This window comes from Gobio gobio, assembly GCF_949357685.1.
Source record: "Gobio gobio genome assembly, chromosome: 14".
Taxonomy (NCBI): domain Eukaryota; kingdom Metazoa; phylum Chordata; class Actinopteri; order Cypriniformes; family Gobionidae; genus Gobio; species Gobio gobio.
In genome coordinates, this window is record NC_137107.1 from 42,684,804 (window position 1) to 42,708,481 (window position 23,678).

A 23,678-nucleotide genomic window follows, 5' to 3' on the forward strand; every position below is an offset into this window, starting at 1 on the left:
AGATAGATAGATAGATAGATAGATAGATAGATAGATAGATAGATAGATAGATAGATAGATAGATAGATAGATAGATAGATAGATAGATAGATAGATAGAGGTGCACAGGTATCTCAGGACGCAGGTATGCAGGTGGAAATGAGAGCGAAACCAGTGGGTGGAGTTACAATCTCAACTGGCAAAACCGCCTGTCAGGTCCCTCGGTTCAGTTTGATTCTGGGATAACACGAGAGGGATTCACACGGCGCGAGCATGGCCACCGACTTTACTCAAGAGTCCGTGATGCGCTTCGTCGTCAACAACGGCGGGAAGGTGCGAAACGCGGATTTATTGAACCACTACAGGAGGTTTTTGAGGGAGGACGAGGACCGAGAGCAGAACCGGGAGTTATTTAAGAGGTATGTGAACTCCGTGGCGACTGTGCGGCAGGAGGAGGGGGTGTCTGTTGTTGTGCTGAGGAAAAAATACCGTGCGCATCTCGGAGACCTCGCCAAGACCCACGAGCCCGAGCGACAGAAAGAACGAGACTCTAAACCAGCGGTGAGCGGCAAACCGCGAGCTGATTTGACCATCCCAACTCGTGTTGAAATCTTGCCAGCTGCTGGTATCATCACCACCACCTCCACCACAAACAACAATAATAACAACAACGATTCTACTCCCACTTTTGAAAAAGCGGTCAAAACTTCAACACCACATGGGAGGGAACAATCTGTTGTTTACACTTCCCCTGCAGAACAGGTTAACAACACCTGCCATTTAAAACCAACCCCATCTGACACAGACAGTCGCTCGAGTGCGAGCGGCCAGAGCTTTGAACAGCCATGGGAGTCCAAAGCAACCAGGGAGGCAACAGAGCTGGAACACAACAGCGTAAACCCTGCCAAACAGAGACAATTAAGGGAAGCAGATGGTTGCGAGCAGTCCTTCGTCGCCCCTGCTTACTATGAGGTTAGATTGTGGCCTCCAGTTGAAAGGAAAAGTTCGGAAGCCGGCACATTCGATGTTCACAGACACTCAGGCGAGCCTGTCGCCAAAGCGTGGCCTTTGCACTCGACCCTCGGACAGTCTCATGTGTACAACTCTTCTCCTTGTCTACTGGACCGCCCTGTTTCTCCTCATATACACTCCCAGGCGTACGCTCATGCAGGCCTGAGCCAAAGCAATGATAGTCTACTACGACCGAACGGAAGGTTTAACGGGTTTCCGATCCAAGAGCAGGAAGAGTATGAGTCTCAAATGCACGGCTTGCCTGAAGATGTCCATGCAAGCGCCACGTATCTGCAGCTCCATCGTCCTTCGAGTCTGTCCTCTAGTCGTGATAGCATCTCAATCCCCTCCCCTTTGTCTACTCCACCTGATACCGACTGGCCTCAAGATTTTGGGCGCGAGGAGCAGTCCAGCGATCAGGAATTTGGAGGGCAAGACAGGGACGATGTACGCGCTTTCCTGCGTCGCACACAAGAGGCGAGGTTATTGTCGCAACTCCACCAACCGAGTCGCAACATCACGTCCTTGCACCACTCGACGGGTCACCTCGACGACGAGGGCTCGAGGGCATCCACAGGAAGCAATTCCCCGGAGACCCATTACGGACCCATCGCCCGGCGGTTGACGTCCCGTCTGCGGAGTCGCATGTGTCGGAGTCTCGGAGAAGACCTGGATCATTCGTTCCCAGAGGACAACATCTCGGCACGGCACAACCGTCTCCAGCTGCTGTCCTCGACTCTAAGCATGGGCAATCTAATCACCGCATCCTCTAGCCGAGGACACAGTTCCCTCTCTTCGCCCACAGGATCCACACAGAGTTTGGGGAACTCCGTGCACGATGGGTCGTTCAGCAGCAAACATTCGCCCATCCCTCTGGACTCCAGAGAACACAACTGGTTTGTCAAAGCAGCATCAGGCTCGTGGACCGACATCTACGCCCTCTTCCGAGAGGACACGAGCCTCCTGAGCAAACGAGACTTCATATCTGGCTTCACCGTCGTCCACTGGATTGCAAAGCATGGCGACCATCGCGTCCTGAACACGCTGTGGTACGGAGTCGACAAAGTCGGGATGACTCTAGACGTCAACGCGAAAACTTTGTGCGGCTACACGCCGCTACACCTGGCGGCCATTCACGGCCACAAGAAACTCATTCGGCTCCTGGTGCAAAAGTTCAAAGCTGATGTGCGGCTACGGGACAGCAGCGGGAAGAGGCCGTGGCAATACTTGGGCAAAGATGAACACCGGGACATCTTAGAACTTCTGGGTGCCCCACAGAAACGCATTAGTGGTTGCCCAGTAATCCTGCCCGAAAGATCTGCCACCACAAAGGTGAACGTCAAAAGAAATACGTCCATTGCCGCACTGTTCAAACACAAGTCTCACTTGATGGTCAAGTCTAGTCCGGAAGCTTTTTAGTGGCGGTATTGTTGTAAGGACTTTAACCTCATAATGGTGGCACTTTTTTTTTGCTGGTGTAAAAGCACTTTCACTTCTTTTTTATGATTAAAAATATGGCCACGTGCATTGAACGGTGCGATGTTTCTGTTGTGTTCTCGGTTTCTAAATTGGGTTTGAGGGTTTTCTATGAATGTCGTTTCTATATATATTCTGGGAGTTTTGAAACTCCCTTGTGAGGGAAAGGGTTAGTTCACTCAAATGAAACTTCTGTCATTATTTACTCACGCTCATGTCTTTCCAAACCTGTTTGACTTTCTTCTGTGGAACTCAAAAGAAGATATTTTTTGTCGATGCAATGAAAGTCCCATGTTGTTTTGGACCCCACTGACTTTTGTAAAATACATTTGTTCCACAGAAGATAGAAAGCCAAACAGGTTTGGACTGACATGAATGACAGAATGGTTATTTTTGAGTGGACTATCCCTGTTTTGCTTCATACTAATACAAACTAGATTCCCACTCACGTTGTTTCAGACAGAGGATCATCTAAATATGCTTTCTGCTCATAACAAGTTCTTCATTTCCTCTGCAGGGACAAATTAGTTTGAGTTTTTACCCTTAAGCTCTGCAGGTTTTTTCTTCTCCTCTGTGCTTAATCTAGGAAACTATTCAGTTCAGAAATGTCCATGTTCTCTAGTGTGTGTTGAGGTGAGCATTTCGATCTCGTTTGCAATTTATTTTTGTGTTGGGATATTGCAGTTGGCGTCTTTCTTCCCGTGATCTCGCACAGCACTGCATGCGTCCATGGTGAAAACCACAGATAAGCTCTCAGCTGGTTTAGTCCAGCTAATATTTAACTCATTTATCCTCCTTATCTTAAAACGTTGGATGAGAGATAAAGAAAAAAGCCTCCAAATTCCAACTGATTTGGAAGAACATTCCAGTCATAGCTCGCAGACCTCCTTGAGTGTTTTCTTGAGGTCCTTTTCTCTCTTTTCCGTTTTTCTCAGAGTCATGTGATGTAGGAATGAAAGTTCTCTGTGTTCAAGGCTTGATGATTTGCATGCTGAGCTAAACCTGTTTCTTGTGTGTTCTGCCTGATCTGAGTTTAGCCTGGCTTCACTGGTGGAGTTGGGATATTATCACTTTTTTTCTTCCGTGGAAACATCACAATGCGATCTATGTGTATGAAGTGTTGTGTTCGCCGACATGTTTCGACTTGTCTCGGCTTGTTGGCTGAGTCTTGCATAATATTTACACTTTATGATACACCTTTATGTTCCAGCTTTATTATTTTGAATAAAACACAAAGACTTTGACCACTGTAAAACCGTTTTGACCTTTGATTCAGTTGCATGTGTAGATCTGCCTTAATATACAGACCAATCAAATGGTTTGACTTTGAAATCAAGCAAATCTTCCCCAGAGGTTTCTTTTCAAGGGCAAACAAATCCTCGGTGGTGCATGCAACGTATTCGGACCTCTTAGATTTTTAAATTACAATCACATGACTATTTTGAGGCACAGTAGCCAAAAGTGATGCTCGGAGGGGATTTTTTAACTATGAGGGAAGAACAAAAAAACTATCTGACATAATGATTTGGCAAAAAAAGGCAAACTACAGTTAGAGGTTTAATTTTACTATGCAAAAACGTATCATAACCAGTTATTAATATTTCATTGGTTCTCTCTTGTTTTTGCATAGTTTATTCCAAAAATTACAATTTTGCATCACAAATCAAACAATTGACTCCAAGCTCAACTATGCAACATCCTTACAAAAGCTTTAACACATTTTTTATAATATTTGAATAAAAGGCGAAGATGTCAATTTTCCGAGGCTGGACATCACTTTTGGCCAGTGAACCGCCTGCTGCTGTTTAAATGATTCAGATTGCTTGCACTGCCCTGATAAAGTAGCACATATCATTATGGTTAAGCCGTTACACTGATCTGGGATCTGGTTACCATTACATTGTTTGTTTGGCAGTTTCTTTTCACTCACAAGTTTCCTGTTGCAGAACTGACCGTATTATGGCCGGTGTCAAGTGACCTGATTCTCTCTAAAGGGATTCCAAGAATAAAGGTGAATATAACACAACTCCCACACCTTATGACCATTTGACCAATTTCATTACTTTCCCAGGCATTTGTGATTAACTCTTTCCCCGCCATTGACGGAAATGTTTGGCTTTCCGTGTTTTCACTGTTATAAGGTAGGGGGCGCTATTCACATCTTCTAAAAGAGTACTAAATCTCTAGCCTGGATGCCAGCTGAACTTAGCTCCACCCACAACATTTGAGGTCGGGAAGTTCGGTCTGGACTTGATCCATTGTGGAGCGACTATGCTCGAACCAGAGGCGTTCGGACCAATCAGATTGTCAGGGCGGGCTTTATACACTCTAAAAAAAAAAGGTTCTATATGGCACCAAAAATGGTTCTTGGCTCGTAATCATAGGGGAACCTTTTTTAGTGCTATATAGCACCAATTTTGGTGCTTCAGTGTAGGGGTCGACCGATATGGATTTTTTAGTGTCGGCTCAAGAAGTGCCGATACCGATTTTTTTTTTCATCAGCCTTAGCCGATGACCGATACGGGCTGCCGATTTTCTTGAGCCGATACTGCTTTTGCTCCCACAATTTACAACATAAAAATGACACAATGATCATGATGATAACAATTTAAAATTTACAATTTAAAAAAAGGAACATTTATTGAACTAAAATTTTTTTTAAACAAATGGTAAAAACAGGTGAGGTAGAACAAGAAAAAAAAAGTTCAGTGGTGAAAATAAATTCTGAAAATAAATATTTAAGCATAAATAAAATAATTACACTATTGCACAGTATCAACACACTGACTGTACTATACTTAATTTTAAAACTATTTACAACCTAGTCATTTAATGGTTACACTCTAAAAAATGCTGGGTTAAAAATAACCCAAGTTGGTTTGAATATGGACTAACCCAGCAATTGGTGTTTTGACCCAGCGGTTGGGTAAAATGTTTGCTTAAAACAACCCAATTGATGGGTTAGTCCATTTTCAACCCAACTTGGGTTATTTTTAACCCAGCATTTTTTAGAGTGTAGGTGCACTTAACTTAATATCTTGTAGAGCAACACCAGCGGTAATTCAGGAAAAAATCTCCCAATGTTCCATGTGAAACTTCAGTCTTTCGACCTTTTACCATCGTGTCAATTCTCAATTGATTTTGATTCATATGCGCGAGGGAGGGAGAGCAAGAGAGTTTGAAGATGGTGAGAGCTGCCTGTGGACGCCTGTTTGTTAATAATGCAGGGAAAAAAATATCGGCGAATGCAGCAGCCTTGTATCGGCCGATACACGTAAAAATCACAAATATCGGCCCGATATATCGGTCTAAAACTACTTCAGTGGTTCTTCAGCGATTTTTTTCAGAGGTTCTTTGACTAAGGTGCTATATAGCACCTCTGAAGAACCATTTTTGGTGCCATATAGAACCTTTTTTTTTTAGAGTGTATGATGATGGACAGATGATCAACAGTAATGTAACCATCCACGTCACCAAAGAGCGCTTGGGTTGAATTTTTTCTAATCCTAAACGGAGATCTTGTTCGTATATGCATTCACCTTTGTCTCAAAAATGATGATCGTGTTGGTAAGTACTCCGCGTATCCTTAAATTCTTTTTACAACACCGGCAAAGATCATTTACACTCTTCTTCTTCCAGTGTTCGTGCAGTTGAGTTCTGATGACAACTATGCGTCGCTCAACACGTCCCTTACTCCGTTGCTCTGATTGGTTGTAGGTCTATTCAATTGAGTGCAGAGGCATTTTCTTTCCTGGTTATGTTGAAACACGCCCCATATTCACAGTATCAGACTCATATTCTGACTAGAATCTGAGTATGACGACGTCAGGCTACTAAATCTCCTGAACAAAATGTGCATATTCTTACATAATGGTGTTGTTTCTTCTGCTTTTACATCTGTGTTTTGTAAAAGCAGAAGAAACAACATTATGTAAGAATATGCACATTTTGTTTGTAAATAATGCAGGGAAAAAAATATCGGCGAATGCAGCAGCCTTGTATCGGCCGATGCCGATACACGTAAAAATCACAAATATCGGCCCGATATATCGGCCGGCATATATTATGTAAGAATATGCACATTTTGTTCAGGAGATTTAGTAGCCTGACGTCGTCATACTCAGATTCTAGTCAGAATATGAGTCTGATACTGTGATTATGGGGCGTGTTTCAACCGAAACAGGAAAGAAAATGCCTCTGCACTCAATCTTCGAAACTGCCTAACGCTACTGAGTTAAATGTTCACCTAGGACTGTGAAGCTTTGGAGGTGTTGATGGACTCGATCTACTCCATCTGTGTTTTGATTATCGCTCTGAATCTGATACAGATGTAGTCTTTTAAAAAAAAAAGACTAAAAAAAAAAGGTTCTATATGGCACCAAAAATGGTTCTTGGCTCGTAATCATAGGGGAACCTTTTTTAGTGCTATATAGCACCAATTTTGGTGCTTCAGTGTAGGGGTCGACCGATATGGATTTTTTAGTGTCGGCTCAAGAAGTGCCGATACCGATTTTTTTTTTCATCAGCCTTAGCCGATGACCGATACGGGCTGCCGATTTTCTTGAGCCGATACTGCTTTTGCTCCCACAATTTACAACATAAAAATGACACAATGATCATGATGATAACAATTTAAAATTTACAATTTAAAAAAAGGAACATTTATTGAACTAAAATTTTTTTTTAACAAATGGTAAAAACAGGTGAGGTAGAACAAGAAAAAAAAAGTTCAGTGGTGAAAATAAATTCTGAAAATAAATATTTAAGCATAAATAAAATAATTACACTATTGCACAGTATCAACACACTGACTGTACTATACTTAATTTTAAAACTATTTACAACCTAGTCATTTAATGGTTACACTCTAAAAAATGCTGGGTTAAAAATAACCCAAGTTGGTTTGAATATGGACTAACCCAGCAATTGGTGTTTTGACCCAGCGGTTGGGTAAAATGTTTGCTTAAAACAACCCAATTGATGGGTTAGTCCATTTTCAACCCAACTTGGGTTATTTTTAACCCAGCATTTTTTAGAGTGTAGGTGCACTTAACTTAATATCTTGTAGAGCAACACCAGCGGTAATTCAGGAAAAAATCTCCCAATGTTCCATGTGAAACTTCAGTCTTTCGACCTTTTACCATCGTGTCAATTCTCAATTGATTTTGATTCATATGCGCGAGGGAGGGAGAGCAAGAGAGTTTGAAGATGGTGAGAGCTGCCTGTGGACGCCTGTTTGTTAATAATGCAGGGAAAAAAATATCGGCGAATGCAGCAGCCTTGTATCGGCCGATACACGTAAAAATCACAAATATCGGCCCGATATATCGGTCTAAAACTACTTCAGTGGTTCTTCAGCGATTTTTCAGAGGTTCTTTGACTAAGGTGCTATATAGCACCTCTGAAGAACCATTTTTGGTGCCATATAGAACCTTTTTTTTTTAGAGTGTATGATGATGGACAGATGATCAACAGTAATGTAACCATCCACGTCACCAAAGAGCGCTTGGGTTGAATTTTTTCTAATCCTAAACGGAGATCTTGTTCGTATATGCATTCACCTTTGTCTCAAAAATGATGATCGTGTTGGTAAGTACTCCGCGTATCCTTAAATTCTTTTTACAACACCGGCAAAGATCATTTACACTCTTCTTCTTCCAGTGTTCGTGCAGTTGAGTTCTGATGACAACTATGCGTCGCTCAACACGTCCCTTACTCCGTTGCTCTGATTGGTTGTAGGTCTATTCAATTGAGTGCAGAGGCATTTTCTTTCCTGGTTATGTTGAAACACGCCCCATATTCACAGTATCAGACTCATATTCTGACTAGAATCTGAGTATGACGACGTCAGGCTACTAAATCTCCTGAACAAAATGTGCATATTCTTACATAATGGTGTTGTTTCTTCTGCTTTTACATCTGTGTTTTGTAAAAGCAGAAGAAACAACATTATGTAAGAATATGCACATTTTGTTTGTAAATAATGCAGGGAAAAAAATATCGGCGAATGCAGCAGCCTTGTATCGGCCGATGCCGATACACGTAAAAATCACAAATATCGGCCCGATATATCGGCCGGCATATATTATGTAAGAATATGCACATTTTGTTCAGGAGATTTAGTAGCCTGACGTCGTCATACTCAGATTCTAGTCAGAATATGAGTCTGATACTGTGATTATGGGGCGTGTTTCAACCGAAACAGGAAAGAAAATGCCTCTGCACTCAATCTTCGAAACTGCCTAACGCTACTGAGTTAAATGTTCACCTAGGACTGTGAAGCTTTGGAGGTGTTGATGGACTCGATCTACTCCATCTGTGTTTTGATTATCGCTCTGAATCTGATACAGATGTAGTCTTTTAAAAAAAAATTGAACAAAAGCTGAGAATTTTGTCAATGAAACTTCAACCCACAATCAAGTGTTGATAAAAAAAAGAATGCAATAAGCTAGAATAAAACAGGCTTCTTTTTTCTGTTTTTTTTTTAAAGGCAGAGGCTCTGTTCTTTCTTTTTATATATTACATATTCATATATTCAAACAAATATTCTGGGGGCCATGGAAATTTTGTGCAAATGATCAAAAATGCTGGCGGTGAAAGACTTAATCATTTTAGCGCTTGCGTTTACAAAAAGCTATTTCTAATTGCTCAAATATTTTTAAGTACACCTAGAAACAATTTCTCTCCCTGCCCTTGGTTGAGCAACTGGTTTTGTGCGAATGCAAAACATTCAGAACATCACAAGAGCTTCACTTATGCGGCTTCGATTTGCGCATCTGAGGTGAATATTTCCAATGCATTGCATATTAGAGTGAAATCTGAATTTGAAATATGGCATATGAAAACAAGTACAGCATCTATGATCTGTATAGTGTTTTTCTTTGGAAAATTTTTACTTCACAACACTCAAAAGCATAATATTGCACTGTTTACTGCACTACGGTTCATATTGAATATAATTTAATACTTAATTACATGAAAATTATTCAAAGTTTTACTTGAGTACAAGTAAGAAAGTACTACGTTTTAATGTAATTTAAGTATTAAAGGTTAAAAAAAAAGTATGACATGTATTGAAGTAAATTTTCCAAAAGAAAAAAAAAAAACGGATAAAGTATAGTAAAAATACTTCACTATTGTCCACCTCCACCTGTCAGGGGTCCTATTATGCCCTTTTACGCAATATTATCTGTCTGCAATACCTAGAATATGTTTTCATGCTTGATTGTTAAAAAACATTATTTTTCACATACTTTACAGCACCTCTCTTCCAAAGTCTTGCTAGAATGTGCCGTTTATTTCCTGCTTCGATGAAGCCCCTCCTTCCGAAATGTACTGATTGGTTGGCTCCCAGTGCCCAGTGTGTTTTGATTGGCACAGCTTAATTAGCGCGTGTTCGCTTTTCCCCCTGTGATGAGAAATCCTAGCCTGACAAGCCAGACCCACATCAAGATGTTGGGTCTGTGAACACACCATTGGCGGGGCTCAATCTGGGGGGCGGGATAAAAGCTTGTCTTTCAAATTCCCTCTGCACGCAATTGGATAGCACTACAACCAACCAGAGCAACGAAGAAGGTGAAGTGGAGCTAGTTGATAAGATTAAACTTTCGCCATATCCGGTCGGCAAAACTCTGAATACATCTTCCTTTCTTAAGAATGACTTCAGCGCCTTTCTATGTTCTTTTCTCAAAGAAAAGCTTAATTCCAAGTCTTCCAGAGTCGCGGCCAAAGCTGATTCTAAAGGCCGCTGTTCGCCAGCTTCTTTGTTTACAAGTAGCACGCGGAACTGCCGCAACTCTGCCGACATTGTTAAGCCTGCCCACCGACTCTATACACGACGTGATTGGCCTGACCAGAGTTTGGTTTTTACAGCTCGCAAGCCAACGGAGAGTTGCTAGACTACCCTGGCTGCAAATTAGATTTGCTGCCGCTAGGGTGCGTCTAGATTTCTAGGCTAGAGAAATCCAGTTCCCCTGTGAAATAGTGTCTGCTTAGGACCCCAGAGCGATTCCATTGGCTGAAAGAACTTTTAATGGGTAATCTGTTCAGGGCCTGATTACAATTCGTACAAAATCACATTTTGATTTTTGTTGTTTAAATAGTGTTAAAATGGTCTTGCAAATCATATATACTAGTATATAACCGAAGCTATAAGTTGTGAAATCAAGCATATCTCGTTCTTAATGTTTTTTTTAGTTAGCATATGTTTTAGCATAGCATACAGCTAACCGATTAGCTTAGTTTATACGCCATGGTTGCACTTACCCTACATCTTAAAAGCCCCACTTTAATGTTTATATAATAAAAAAAAACTCTTGTATTTTTGTGCACCTGTTCTGTATATTATTGTTTTTTATTCTTTATTATTTACATTATAGGTACATTACTATGTTATGATTTTGTATTGGTATTTTTACTTAGATGATCAATTTAAGTAATTGACAATATGTTAGGCATGTCCCATTATAGCGATCAATTACGTATTTCAAATTGTCATTTGTGTGTACTTAGTATGACAATGAATTCATAGTTTATTTTTAAACAATTGCTTGTTCAGAATCGTGTATTCTGAATCAATTTCTGTTTAAACAAAACATCGCGATAACAGCTTTTGATCAGGCATTTAAAACAGCTACACTGTTTCACAGGGGGACAGGACTTCTCATGACACCTGTCCCTTTATAACCACGAGTTCTTCTCTAGTGTAAATATTAATAATCAAATCAATTCAAACAGTTTCTTAGAAATCGCTTACAGCATCTTCAAAGCAGTTTTATTTGAACAGGTGGAATATATAGCAGAAAAATACCAATACTTATGGAAGGTGAGTTTCAGTGAGTTCTGACAGGACTCAATCAATCATAAAACGTCATTATTTTATTATTTTTACAATGAAATGACAAATATGAAAATGGCAAATAATGCAACACCAAGACAATGAGGTTGTATTTAAAAAATAGATTTATTTTGCCTTCCAATTGTGCTCTTTTTTTGCTTTTAAACAGTGTAAAGCATGGCAGGACCTTCTCTTCAGATTAGGCCCATCAAAAAAACAAAAACGGCATGTGTATCAGATCACAACAGCTCTTATACAAGAACAGTCCAATACAAACACTTGCATTATGAGCATCTACAGTTCGCTGCTATTGCGGTCTATGTGTTTACATACAGCTGTATGGGGTACGAGACTGTGTAAAGATGTTCTCCAAATAAAAAAACAGCCACAAATTCAAATAAAATCAAATATATTATTGGCAAAACAAGTTGGGCGTGTGCATTGCGATCAAACCAGGAAGTATAAATCCCTGCATGCAGCTCAGTTGTGAATAATATTTGTTCAATATCAGTTTTAACGGACTTTTCGCTTCCTAATCGCTACTGAAAGCAAGTACTGATATTGTGTTGAAGTGCCAGTGAACCGTCATTATTGTTTCTGCTAGTAATCGTCATGATTTAGATATAATAGCACCTCTTAAAGCTGACCATAAACGCCCAAAAGCCACAAAAACACCCTCACTAGTAATTTGCTTACAAAAATACAAGATCTATTCTGTTTTTAAACCATCTACACTTTAAAATCATGAGGGGATTGCTCAAGAGTATGTACAGCAACGTACAGATTACAAAATTCTTCCTAAACGTAAAATCATAAATATTTCGCTGTCGCATTTATTGGCAACAGGAATTTCAACGAATAGACAGTGTGTGTATGTGTGTGTGTGTGTTCAATAGTTTCTTCTCTGTGACATCATAGTGGTTCATCTGTTCCAAAGTGCTCAGAAGTTACAGGGCTGGAAATGATTAGTGTTTTGGCCAATCACAATGATGCGTTTTGTGCCATTGAATTAGCATTGTGTTGTGCCTTGTGCTTCAGTGTTGTGCTATATGCTAAGTACGTAGTGTAAATGCATCGGGCATTTATTTAGCGGTGCAGTGTAGATGATGTCTCAGTTATGGTCTTCCATACGTTGTGCTCATATTCTGTCATTTCCTTCATTTAAGGCACTTGTTTGCATGCACTGCTAATCGTCAGTGTCATTGAATCATGTTCCTCCTCAGCTGCGAGTGGCATCATTCTATGATGGGCGGAGTCAGAGTGAGGTCACTGTGGTGGGACGTTGCAGGTGGGTGGAGTTAAAACAAGGCTGTGCTTGGGGGGCGGAGTCAGTGTTCTTTGGGTGGTACTCGGGGGGGAGGGTCTCCTCCAGCCTCCTCACTTGCTCCTCCCCCTGGCGTATGAGCTCGTCCAGGTGGCGCTGTCGTATGAGCAGGGCGGGTTTGATGCGGATGTAGCGCTGGTAGTCGCGCAGCTGCGGGCGGCTCAGGTAACCGGCCAGAATATCCTGAACCACTCGCTCGCGCCGGTCCAGGTTTTCCTTCAGCTCACGAGCGTCTTCCTGTTGACTGCACAGCTGCTTCCGCTTCAGCTGCAGAGATTCCTACAGAGACGCATAAACACATTGGCACACATCAGCACAAACATTCAACGTTTCGGGGTCAGTAAGATTATATTTTCAAAAGAAAGTCATCCTTTTATCAGGCAAGGATACATTAAATTGATCAAAAGTGACAGATTTTTTTTGTAACATTACAAATGTCTTTACTATTTCCAAATTAATGCTTTCTACTTTGATAATACATGTTTCTTGAGCAGCAAATCAGCATATTAGAATGATTTCTAGGGTTGCAAAATTCTGGGAATTTTCAAGGCTGAAAAATTTCCATGGAAATTAACGGAATTAATTGGAATAAACTGGGAATTTGCAAAATTGCAGGTTAGCCTATAACAATGAACTTAAATGTAGTTCATGTAAAATCTTGCAGCATAATTTTGGTTAGATTTATTGCAATTTCAGTTGAATTTCCACCCTACACCTTCCTCAAACACGCACGCACGCACACACACACACAATTTACTGCAGGGCTATAGCGGCCACACCCCCTGCATACACTGTATATTTCTCCATTACATGCATATTTGATCAAAAATAACAGAAATATTGTGAAATGTTATTACAATTTAAAATAATGTTTTTCTATTTTTAATATACTTTTAAAATGTAATTTATTCCTGTGATCAAAGCTGAATTTTCAGCATCATTACTCCAGTCTTCAGTGTCACATGATCCCTCAGAAACATTTAAGAAACATTTATTATTATTATCAATGTTGAAAACTGTTGTGCTGCGCAAAATTTTTTATAACCAGAGATACATTTTCTATGATTCTTTGATTAAAAAGTTAAAGAACAGCATTTATTTAAAATATAAATATTTTATAACAATATACATAGCCGTTCAAAAGTTTGGGGTCAGAATTTTTCTTTTTTTCTGAAAAAAATGAATATTTTATTCAGCAAGGATAAAAATAAAAGTGATAGTAAAGACTTATGGTATATTATTTAAAAAGAACAGCATTTATTCAAAATATAAATCTTTTCTAGGTTTCATTCATCAATGAATCCTGAAAAAAGTATCACAGGTTCCAAAAAAATATTAAGCAGCTGATTCCAACATTGATAATTGAGCATCAAATCAGCATATTAGAATGATTTCTGAAGGATCATGTGACACTGAAACAAATAACACATGCATAATAATTGCTGCAATAAAAATATATTTATTTGATATATTTACTAAATTAGAAGTAATTAATTGGGAAATTTATCAATATGCAAAAAAGAAGAAGAAAGAAAACAAACCCTAACATGTCAGCTCATGACCAATTAAAATGTTTATATTTATGCTTGTATATGATACCGTTTATTTATATATTCCAATTAATTCTCTTAAGTTCCCATACATTCCTGTTAAGTTTCCAAATTGGGATTTTCCAAAATTCCCCAGACTAAGTTACCATGGAAAGTTTCCAGAAACTTTCCGCCCCATTTGCAACCCTAATCATATGACAATGAAGACTGGAGTAATGATGATGATAAATTCAGCTTTGATCACAGGAATAAATTACATTTTAAAAAGATATAAAAATTGAAAACAGTTATTTTAAATTGTAATAATATTTCACAGTATTACTGTTTTTACAGTATTTTTATCAAATAAATGCTGCCTTGGTGAGCAGAAGACATTTAAAAAAATCTGTAACCTTTAAATCCTTACAGACTCCAAACGTTTGAACAGTAGTGTACATAAATATTTGCAGCTGTATGTGATGCTAGATAAAACATAATAATAAATAATGTTTCTATTTTAAAGTTTCAATATGTCAGCAGTATCCAAATCTAAAGCAGTCTTTATTTAGCGTTATAGGAATGACTAGTTCAGTCACTCTAGCGGAGTTGGCAAACCAGGATGTTTTTATGCGGGGTCGACTCTAGTGTTTGTAGAAGCATAATATTGCAAACACAGTGATGCCAAACATCTTTTTGCTGGAAACTCCTCCTAATAGAAACGAATATTACTGTTGTTTGTACAGTTTCTGTGGCTTGTCAAACAGGATTAGCTGTATAATACAATAAAATAAACAAAAGCACAATCCAAGGACTGTGACTTAAAACGAAGCTGATCTGAAGATGTGGGAATTGCTCTGATATAAGTGTGGCAGGGTTCTGAAATGCTCATGCGTGTGCAATCGAAAACATTACTGTCTGTATATTGAAACTACATTTTAAACAGCATTAAATGGAATACTTGATTCTGATTGGTCAATCGTGCCATCTAGTTATTCCCCGATAACAACCGCTAAAAACTGATAACAGGCTCACCCAGGTGAAGTTGCCGTTTTTTTTTTTTTTTTTTCTCCTCGTGGAAGTTTTGCATTTGGTGCGCTAATAAAATATTAAAACCCAGTCAAATCAATATTTTGTGTTTAGTTATTTAATTATGTCATCCGGTGTCGCGGGTTCGCTCTCGTTTCATACGCAGCTGCTGCCATTTTGCAAATATTTTTTTTGCACTCTGTAATGGATAAGATGAACAGGTAAGATTTCATCTCAGATCAATATCTCTGCATTTCCTCACCCTCAAGTTGGTCCAAACCTGTATGAATTTCTTTGTTCTGCTGATCAAAAAGGAAGATATTTGGAAGAACGTTTGTAACCAAGCAGATCTTGGCAGCCATTGACTACTATAGTATTCCCCCCCCACTATTGTAGTCAGTGGCGGCCGAGATCTGCTGTTACAAATGTTCTTCCAAATATCTTCCTTTTTGATCATCAGAACAAAAACTCATACAGGTTTGGAACAACTTGAATGACTAAATGATGACAGAATTTTCATTTTTGGGTGAACTATCCCTTTAAATGTCTGTCTGGTTTGAACTCGCCGCTTACTCTCTCCATGGAAGCTCGACTCGGATTGATATTTCACATCTAATTATTTACTTATGTGGCAAGTAGCCGTATAATAAGCGGGATAATGTAAATCCAGCCGGTTGTTACCGCAGAATAAACCCCCTCAGGCTGATGCAAGACCTCTCTTGTTCACCCTGTCTGGGTTTATTCTGATAATAAATATAGGCTAGCCGATAACAACCGGCTGGATGTACATTATCCCTTATTTATGTCATGAGATATCAAACACACAAAGTGTTATTATCATGAACCCGAGCCTAAATAAACCATGACGTTAGGTTTCAGTGTAATTCACAGATAAGACTTTATCTCTGTCCTCACCTTTCAAATGAATCACTATCTTATGTAATATGTCCTTTAATGAGCATTTCTTGTTTCTTCTCAGTACGAGAAATGCGGGCGAGCAAAGTTATTTGGAAGAGCACTTTATTCAGAAAAACTAAGTGTTAAAGGAGTGTCTGCTTGGGAATTCAAGGTATGTTTGCATGACAACGATGTATTAAACACAAGTTTTCATGCATAGACGAAAGCATTGTCACAACAATCCTGTTCAAATGGATCCGCGTAAACATAAAAAAAAAACGCTGTAGTGTTCATGCCAGGCCAGTAGTTGGCCATGTCACTTTGTAAAGAAACACTACACGCCTATAGACTGAACATGATGCGCATGATGTTACCATTTTCACAAATTTGTGTTTTTGTGTGGATGCTGCCCGGGACTAGCCTAGAAATCTAGACGCACCCTAGCGGCAGAAAATGTATTTTGCCGCGAGTGTAGTCTAGCAACTCTCGGTAGACCTGAGAGCTGGAAAAACCAAACTCTGGTCAGGCCAATCACAGCGTGTGTAGAGTCGGTGGGCGGGCTTAACATAATGACAGCACGTCATGGCAGAGTTGCGGCGGTTCTGCGTACTACTCGTAAACAAAGAAGCTGACGAACAGCGTCTTTTGAATCGGATTTGGCCTTGACTCTGGAAGACTTGGAGTTAAGCTTTTCTTTGAGAAAAGAACAAAGAACGGCACTGAAGTCATTCTTAAAAAAAAGATGTGTTCGACGTTTTGCCTACCGGATACAGCAAAAGTCTATCAACTAACGTTAGCTCGGCTTCACCTTCTCTTTGCTCTGGTTGGTTGTGGTGCTCATGGCACTATCCAATTGCATGCAGAGGGAATTTGAAAGACAACCGTTTATCCCGCCCCTCGGATTGAGCCCTGCCAATGATGAGTTTCCAGACCCAACATCTTGATGTGGGTCTGGCTTGTCAGGCTAGCCCGGGACTGGAAAATGCAAGTTGATCTAGACCGGAAGCTCAGCTTTCCTCCTGAGATGATTACAACTAACCTCAGGCCGGACCTGATCATGTGGTCAACCCTCGCAAAAGTTCCTGTTCATTGTGGAACTAACTGTGCCAGGGGAGGCTACAATTGGTGAAGTGAATGAACGTAAAAGCCTGAAGTACTCAGACGTAGCAGCCGAAGTAGTACAATGGGGCTGGCGAACCCAGTTGATCCCAGTAGAGATTGGTTGCAGAGGTTTTCTAGGCACAACAACAACTAGGCTACTGAAGGGGTTGGGAGTCAGAGGACAGGCCTTCCAACAAGCTGCTAGGCTGCTGAGCAAAGCAGCAACTGGCTGTGGCTAAAAAGGAAGGACCCCAAATGGTCTGCAAAATGACCAAGAGGGGTAAAAGCAGAGGGGAGCACACCTGGAAGGCCAGGTGTTGCTGTTGAGCCCTTTGGAGGTGTCGTGGACCTATCAATGAAACACCAAGGAAGGCGGGTGCCCACCTGATGACCCCCATGAAGTGATTACCCCTACCCACTCAAGATGTTAAGAAAGTGCCGATTATTCAAAGGGATTGTAATATCAAGTCCTATATGCTCAACGAGTTGACACGGAGACGATAACGGTATCGTTTTCAAATACTTGCACTTTGAAACCTGTTTTCAAAAGTTAGCAATTTCAGGTTCCCAAAACGCTGTTGTCAAGTAAATGAACAGCCAAAAAGCATAAAATGGTTTCCTTTTTTTTTTTTAAATGGTGTCATGTGAATGGCCCTCAGACTGTTGTCTGTTGTCAGTGGGAAGATCATTTAATTAATTAATCTTTAATAATCATACATGTAGCCCCAATTATTTGAAATATTTGTACTTACACTACCATTCAAAAGATTGGATCAGTAAGATTTTTTAAAAATAAATTACAATTAATATTCAGTAAAGAAGCAATAATTTGATCAAACGTGACAGTAAAGACATTTATAATGTTTATAATGAACTTTCTATTAATCAAAGGAGCATACACACACAAAAAAAGTTCTATATGGCACCAAAAAATGGTTCTTGGCTCGTAATCATAGGGGAAACTTTTTAAGTGCTATATAGCACCAATTTTGGTGCTTCAGCGGTTCTTTGACTAAAGGTGCTATATAGCACCGCTACCATATACAGAACATGTTAAGATATGGTGCTATATAGCACCAAATGTGGCAGAAGGGCTTGTCCTCTCCTCACAGCAAAATGGACATATTTGCATGACTTTCTAACATTTACAGATGGAGAATATAACTGTGAAATGTAAGTTATGCACTGAGGAAAACCGCATTAAACACCGCAAGTATTTATCTGTCTGTCAGCAGCACAAGTGTCTCTCAGAGCGTCTGACAGGGCAAGCTGCTTTAAACCATACGTGTTAACTGGGCCTATATCTTACCAGTTATTTTGAAGCCCTTAATATAAAGCATGTGTCATGTTTAGGACAAATTGTATCATGCACTTTCCCTGCATCAGCTCACTCTCCACTATTTTTCAGATGCTTTCGTATCAATCTACTGTATATCGATATAAACGGTATTGCCTCCTTCAATATCGTTTCTAAGAAATATAGGCCTATCGATATATTGTACACACTCGATATACCGCCCAGTCTTAAAGGAGCATGTAACAAATTTATCATGATTTACACAAAAATATTAAGCAGCACAACTGTTTACAACATTGATAAAGATCATAAATGTTTCTTGAGCAGCAAATCCTCATATCAGAATGATTTCTGAAGGATCATGTGACGCTGAAGACTGGAGTAATGATGCTGAAAATTCAGCTTTGATCACAGGAATAAATTACATTTTAACATGTATTCACATAGAAAACAGTTCTTTTAAACTGTACTAATATTTCACAATATTACAGTATTTTTGTTCAAATAAATGCAGCCAAGAGACTTACTGACCCAAACTTTTAAACAGCAGTGTATATAACTGTATTAGTCATCACATGACCATTGCTAATGACCAACTAATGTTAGTGATTAAATCAGGGAAGCTTAAGGGGAAATATATACTACAATATACCCTTTCATTTACACATTCAAAAACATTTGAACCTAACACACATCTTTTGATTAAAAATAGTGTTCATAACATTCCCAGTACTAAAGCACAATGTGTGTTTATGTGAGTGAGGCTTTTGTCTCCCTCAAGCATATTATTTATGATGTTGTAATCTTCTAAAATGATCACTTATTGTTGTTTTGTACTTGTTTATGTAAAGCCGGAGAGGTAAAAGTTGCCCTGCAGGGCAATAGATGTGTAAGACCGATTAAACATGCAGTTTTCCGTAAAATATAAATATTATTATATTTATTCTGAAATACTCTATTTTATATTTTTAATAATGAAAATGTTATTGTAATAGTAATATTTCTTGTTTTGTTAAATGTTTTTATTTAGCAATAATAATAAAATCTTAATAATAATTATTAGTCATATTAATATATGAGCACAAAATGTTATATGTACACTTTTCAATTGTAAAAATAATAAATAAAATTGCATTTTAAATTGCAAAACTCAATTTTACCCAGAATAATCGCAATTCGATATTTTTCCCAAGTCGTGCAGCCCTAGTTTAGGGTTAGTTACTTGTAATTATCAGGGCCGGATTAACCATCAGGGCAACTGGTCACTTGCCCAGGGGCACAGGACATCTAAGGGGCCCTGGCTGGGCACCGTCAAATATTATGTTAGATCACGTTATAAACGCAGTCCTCACTTTCCTAATTATATGCAGATTTTTGCAACCCGTTCGATCAACATATGTTAAATCACGTTAAAAACAGTGTCTGTAGCTTCCTTCTCTCCTGCACAGCGAGCGAGGACGGGCTGTCAGGTCGAATCACGTGACTTGACGCTCTGAAATCAGAGTTGCCAAATTGAGCGGTTTTGAATTGGGTGGATAAAATTTGGGCTGGTTTGGGGTCAGTTTGGCGGTTTTCAAACATCTAAATTTTATAGTCTAATCAGTTAATAACAAACTCAAGTGTGCATGTACTCCATAAAATCAGTCATCATGACACATACTGGCATAGAGTCAGCTGGCGTTGGTGTTGACGTCACCGACGAGCACGCACTTTCAGCCAATCAGCGATCTGCAGGGAGTCGCGCTCATTTATGACAGGTTTTCAGTGCGAAATTGTAGCTGGATATCAAATGATCGCTATGCCAAAGTGGCATAAATATACAGTTATAAATTATCTACAGTAATGAGTGGTGGGAGAGTGAACCAACTCTCAAAACGTGAATTACACCTGTGACTCAAAGACTCTTTATACATATAACTAACTCTAAGAGCACAGTTGAATGACTTGAATTAAAACGGAATATATGACTCCTGTCCATCGTCGTGTGGACACTGGCCTGACCAGAACATTTGCACCTTTTAAACCGTCCAGACTGTGCTGTACTCGTCCCAACAGCTGCTGAAAGAGGTTTGAATCAACGATTAATCCATTTGGACTGTGTTAAAGGGTAACCTCAGCGATTTAGCATTAAGCCTTGTATCAGTAGAAACCCTGTCGTATATTCGAATTATTGTTATTCCCCCTCATATCCCCCTGAGACGAGAATTATGCATTTTATTACTGGGAAAAAAATCCTCCAATGACGCAAATATCGTAATTTTGCGTCGTCGTCGGATTTTTGGCCAGAGGCAAGAGACTACAGGAGCTAGACTCCTGCTGCGTGTGCCGTGACTTTCGTTCGGCTTACTCACACTTTATTGAAAAGACACGTTCAGTTTTTCATTGTAAAGTCTATTCTCTAACTGAACGAAATGGTTTATTACTCTGAATATCAAAACGACGGTGGGGCGGTGGGCAAGTGATAACCAATAGCCGTGGCATTGCATTCTGGGAGTTGTTGTCTTTCATCCACAAGACCATTTTTTTTTCTTTTCATAGTCTAGAAGGCACCAAATTTCACATTTCTACTAGATAAATGACACAGTTTAAATACACATTCATCTTTCCCAGCGCTGAAGTGCCCCTTTAAGTTCTGCGTTATGTTCCACACATATGTACTTCACGAAAGACATAACGTTACTGTAGTTCTGTCTGAAGTTAAAGTATAACACAAAGGTAAACGCATTCTTGTTGTTCATTTTTTGTTGTAGGACTATCGTACAGTATCAGTGAATGACACATTTGGCTGTGGTGTGTGTGTAATGCCTACTAATTACATTGTTTATTCCGATTATATTGGGCACTTTTTGTACTTAAATTAGTTTATTCTTACTGTTGACATTTGAAAATGATGCATGCGTTTTTCCATGGGTTAAAATCATCAGTTAATTTTGTGATTTTGACAGTTTCCACTTAAACAATTTAGTCATGCATGACTATATTTGAATGCCCTGTTTTGATCCATTTTCCTGGGAAATGTATTATGTTTTATTTTATTTTGACATCATTATTTTGTTTTAAGGAGATAAATGGTGCTAACCAACTTTGATTGACATGGCAATACAATTATATCACATTATTTTGGCAGTTCAAAATTTGGGCGTTTTTTTTTTCTTGGATTGGGCGGGATTTAGTGAGCGTTTGGGTTGGAAATCGTCGACCCAATCGGGCAACACTGTCTGAAATTTAAGCGGGAGCGCTAAAAGAAAATTAAAAAGAGAAAAGGAATTGAAATTAGTCAACATTTTGAAACGTATTCCAAAAATAGCCATAATTTCACATTGTAGCATTTTAGAAATAATCTCTGTTTTCTTTTTTAAGTTAAAGCTACACTGTGTAACTTTTTTAGTTTATTCTTAAGATAAAAACACTTAGTTCTTTCAAAAATATATGTGCTCATTAATGTATATTTACTTTCAAGTTATGTATTTTCAATGGCATATTATAAACTTACAAGAATACTTTATTACTGGACTTATATAGTGTTGACGATTTCAAAACACGGCATCATGAAGCTTCGAAGCGTTATGAATCAGTGAGTCGATTCAGCTGTTTGGATCGGCAAATTTCAGCAGTTTGGCGGTTTGACACGTGATCCGAATCATGATTCGACTCACTGATTCATAACGGTTCGAAGCTTCATGAGGCCGTGTTTTGAAATCGTCATCACTATACAAGTCGTTATTTAGGGTTTTTTTGTGCACAAAAACTATTCTCGTCACTCCATAAAGTTATTGTAGAACCACTGTAGTGAGATGGACTTTGTAACGACATCTTTAGTACCTTTTAAGGGTCTTGAGAGTGAACCGTGCATTGTGCCAATGGAGGCCTTTCAGAGCCATCAGATTTCAACTAAAATATCTTCATTTGTGTTCTGAAGATGAACGGAGGTCTGACGGGTATCGAACGACATGAGGGTAATTAATTAATGACAGAATTTTCATTTTTGGGTGAACTAACCCTTTAAGGCTTCCCTAGCTGTCTGCTTTATTTCACTGTTGCAGTCTAAATATAATTGATTGGCTATATTGAAACATTTAATAATTACTCTGTCGCCACCAAGTTCTGTGAAAGATTCATTGTAAAAAGTTATGTTAGACATTTGTGCATCTGTTCTGTCTCTTGAATGCACTTTATGCTGAGGCCATCTCCACTGAGCATTGCAGAAGCCTGATTTGTTAGTATAGAAGTATAGGCTATATGCTCTTGGTGATAGCGACTTTGCGATTGTTGCTTTGGGGCAGGGGCAGGGGCAGGGGCAGGGGCAGGGGCAGGGGCAGGGGCAGGGACAGGGGCAGGGGGGCCCTCGAGTCTTGTTGCCCAGGGCACAGGAAATTGTTAATCCGGCCCTGGTAATTATGCATAATTTACTGTTATTAATATAACAAGTACATGTAGTAATGTGTAACTACGGCACCTTAAAATAAATTGTAATTATAAATTGAGTTAAATGTAAATGTATTTTCTGAAACACTCCTCACCCTCTCTTCTACACTCTCCTCGTCGTCGTCGTCCAGCGCGCAGAGTGTGTTCTCCACACGGGCGAGTCGAGCGCTCAGCGACAGCAGCAGGTTTACGATCTTCTCCAGGTCTCCCACGAACATGCGGTACTTCTCTCTCTCATTGGGTTTGCAGCATTCAACTAAAGCTTCCATGCTGCCGCCTAGAGCCCCGAACCGCTTCTGCTGCTCCAGCAGCCCCTCTCTCTCCCCCTGCAGCGATCGGATGCTCACGTGTAGCGCGTGCAACAGCTCCACCTGCAGGACAGCAGATCGTAATGCACCATGAACAAACAGACGCTCTTAGGTCACAGGTCTGGGCCTCAGCCATTCAGCACACGTCATCGGCTCAGGGAAATGAAGGATGGCTTTGTGCGGTGACATTGGGCTCATTCTTGTGCCACTGCTCTCAATGAATACAATATGACTCCAGTATGAGAGTCACAACAATGAGTTTGAACTCGTATGCCAGGCAAAACATTTTTCCAGTTATATTTTAAAATATATTTCAGAAGTATTAAAACTAGGTAAAAATATCAGTTAAAAAAATGTATATGTATATATTTATATTATATATACTATTTATATATATATATTACATTATTATATTTGTAATATATATAAATAATGTATAAAAAAAGATACATTTTTAAACACACATATT

General features: G+C 39.4%; 2 protein-coding genes across 3 annotated transcripts in view; one reads left to right on the forward strand and one right to left on the reverse strand.

The window, feature by feature from the left end:
- The first annotated feature begins 213 nt into the window (after nucleotides 1–213).
- On the forward strand, nucleotides 214–3,711 carry sowahb (sosondowah ankyrin repeat domain family member B). The gene has a single exon (XM_079834975.1). The coding sequence runs from the start codon at nucleotides 253–255 to the stop codon at nucleotides 2,407–2,409; it is 2,157 nt and encodes a 718-aa protein (XP_079691101.1). The 5' UTR covers nucleotides 214–252; the 3' UTR covers nucleotides 2,410–3,711.
- A 7,612-nt stretch (nucleotides 3,712–11,323) lies between these two features.
- Nucleotides 11,324–23,678, reverse strand: part of shroom3 (shroom family member 3) — a 103,117-nt gene continuing 90,762 nt past the window's right edge. For both annotated transcript variants that reach the window (XM_079835158.1, XM_079835159.1), the window contains 2 exons: nucleotides 22,997–23,272; nucleotides 11,324–12,905 (listed from right to left, as the gene is read on the reverse strand). In XM_079835158.1, the coding sequence (XP_079691284.1) occupies nucleotides 12,558–12,905; nucleotides 22,997–23,272 (624 nt within the window). In that variant the 3' untranslated portion in view covers nucleotides 11,324–12,557. The remainder of the gene's footprint in view (nucleotides 12,906–22,996; nucleotides 23,273–23,678) is intronic.

Coding starts and splice junctions, on each gene's coding strand:
- sowahb (XM_079834975.1), top strand. CDS start 253: ATGGCCACCGACTTTACTCAAGAGTCCGTGATGCGCTTCGTCGTCAAC.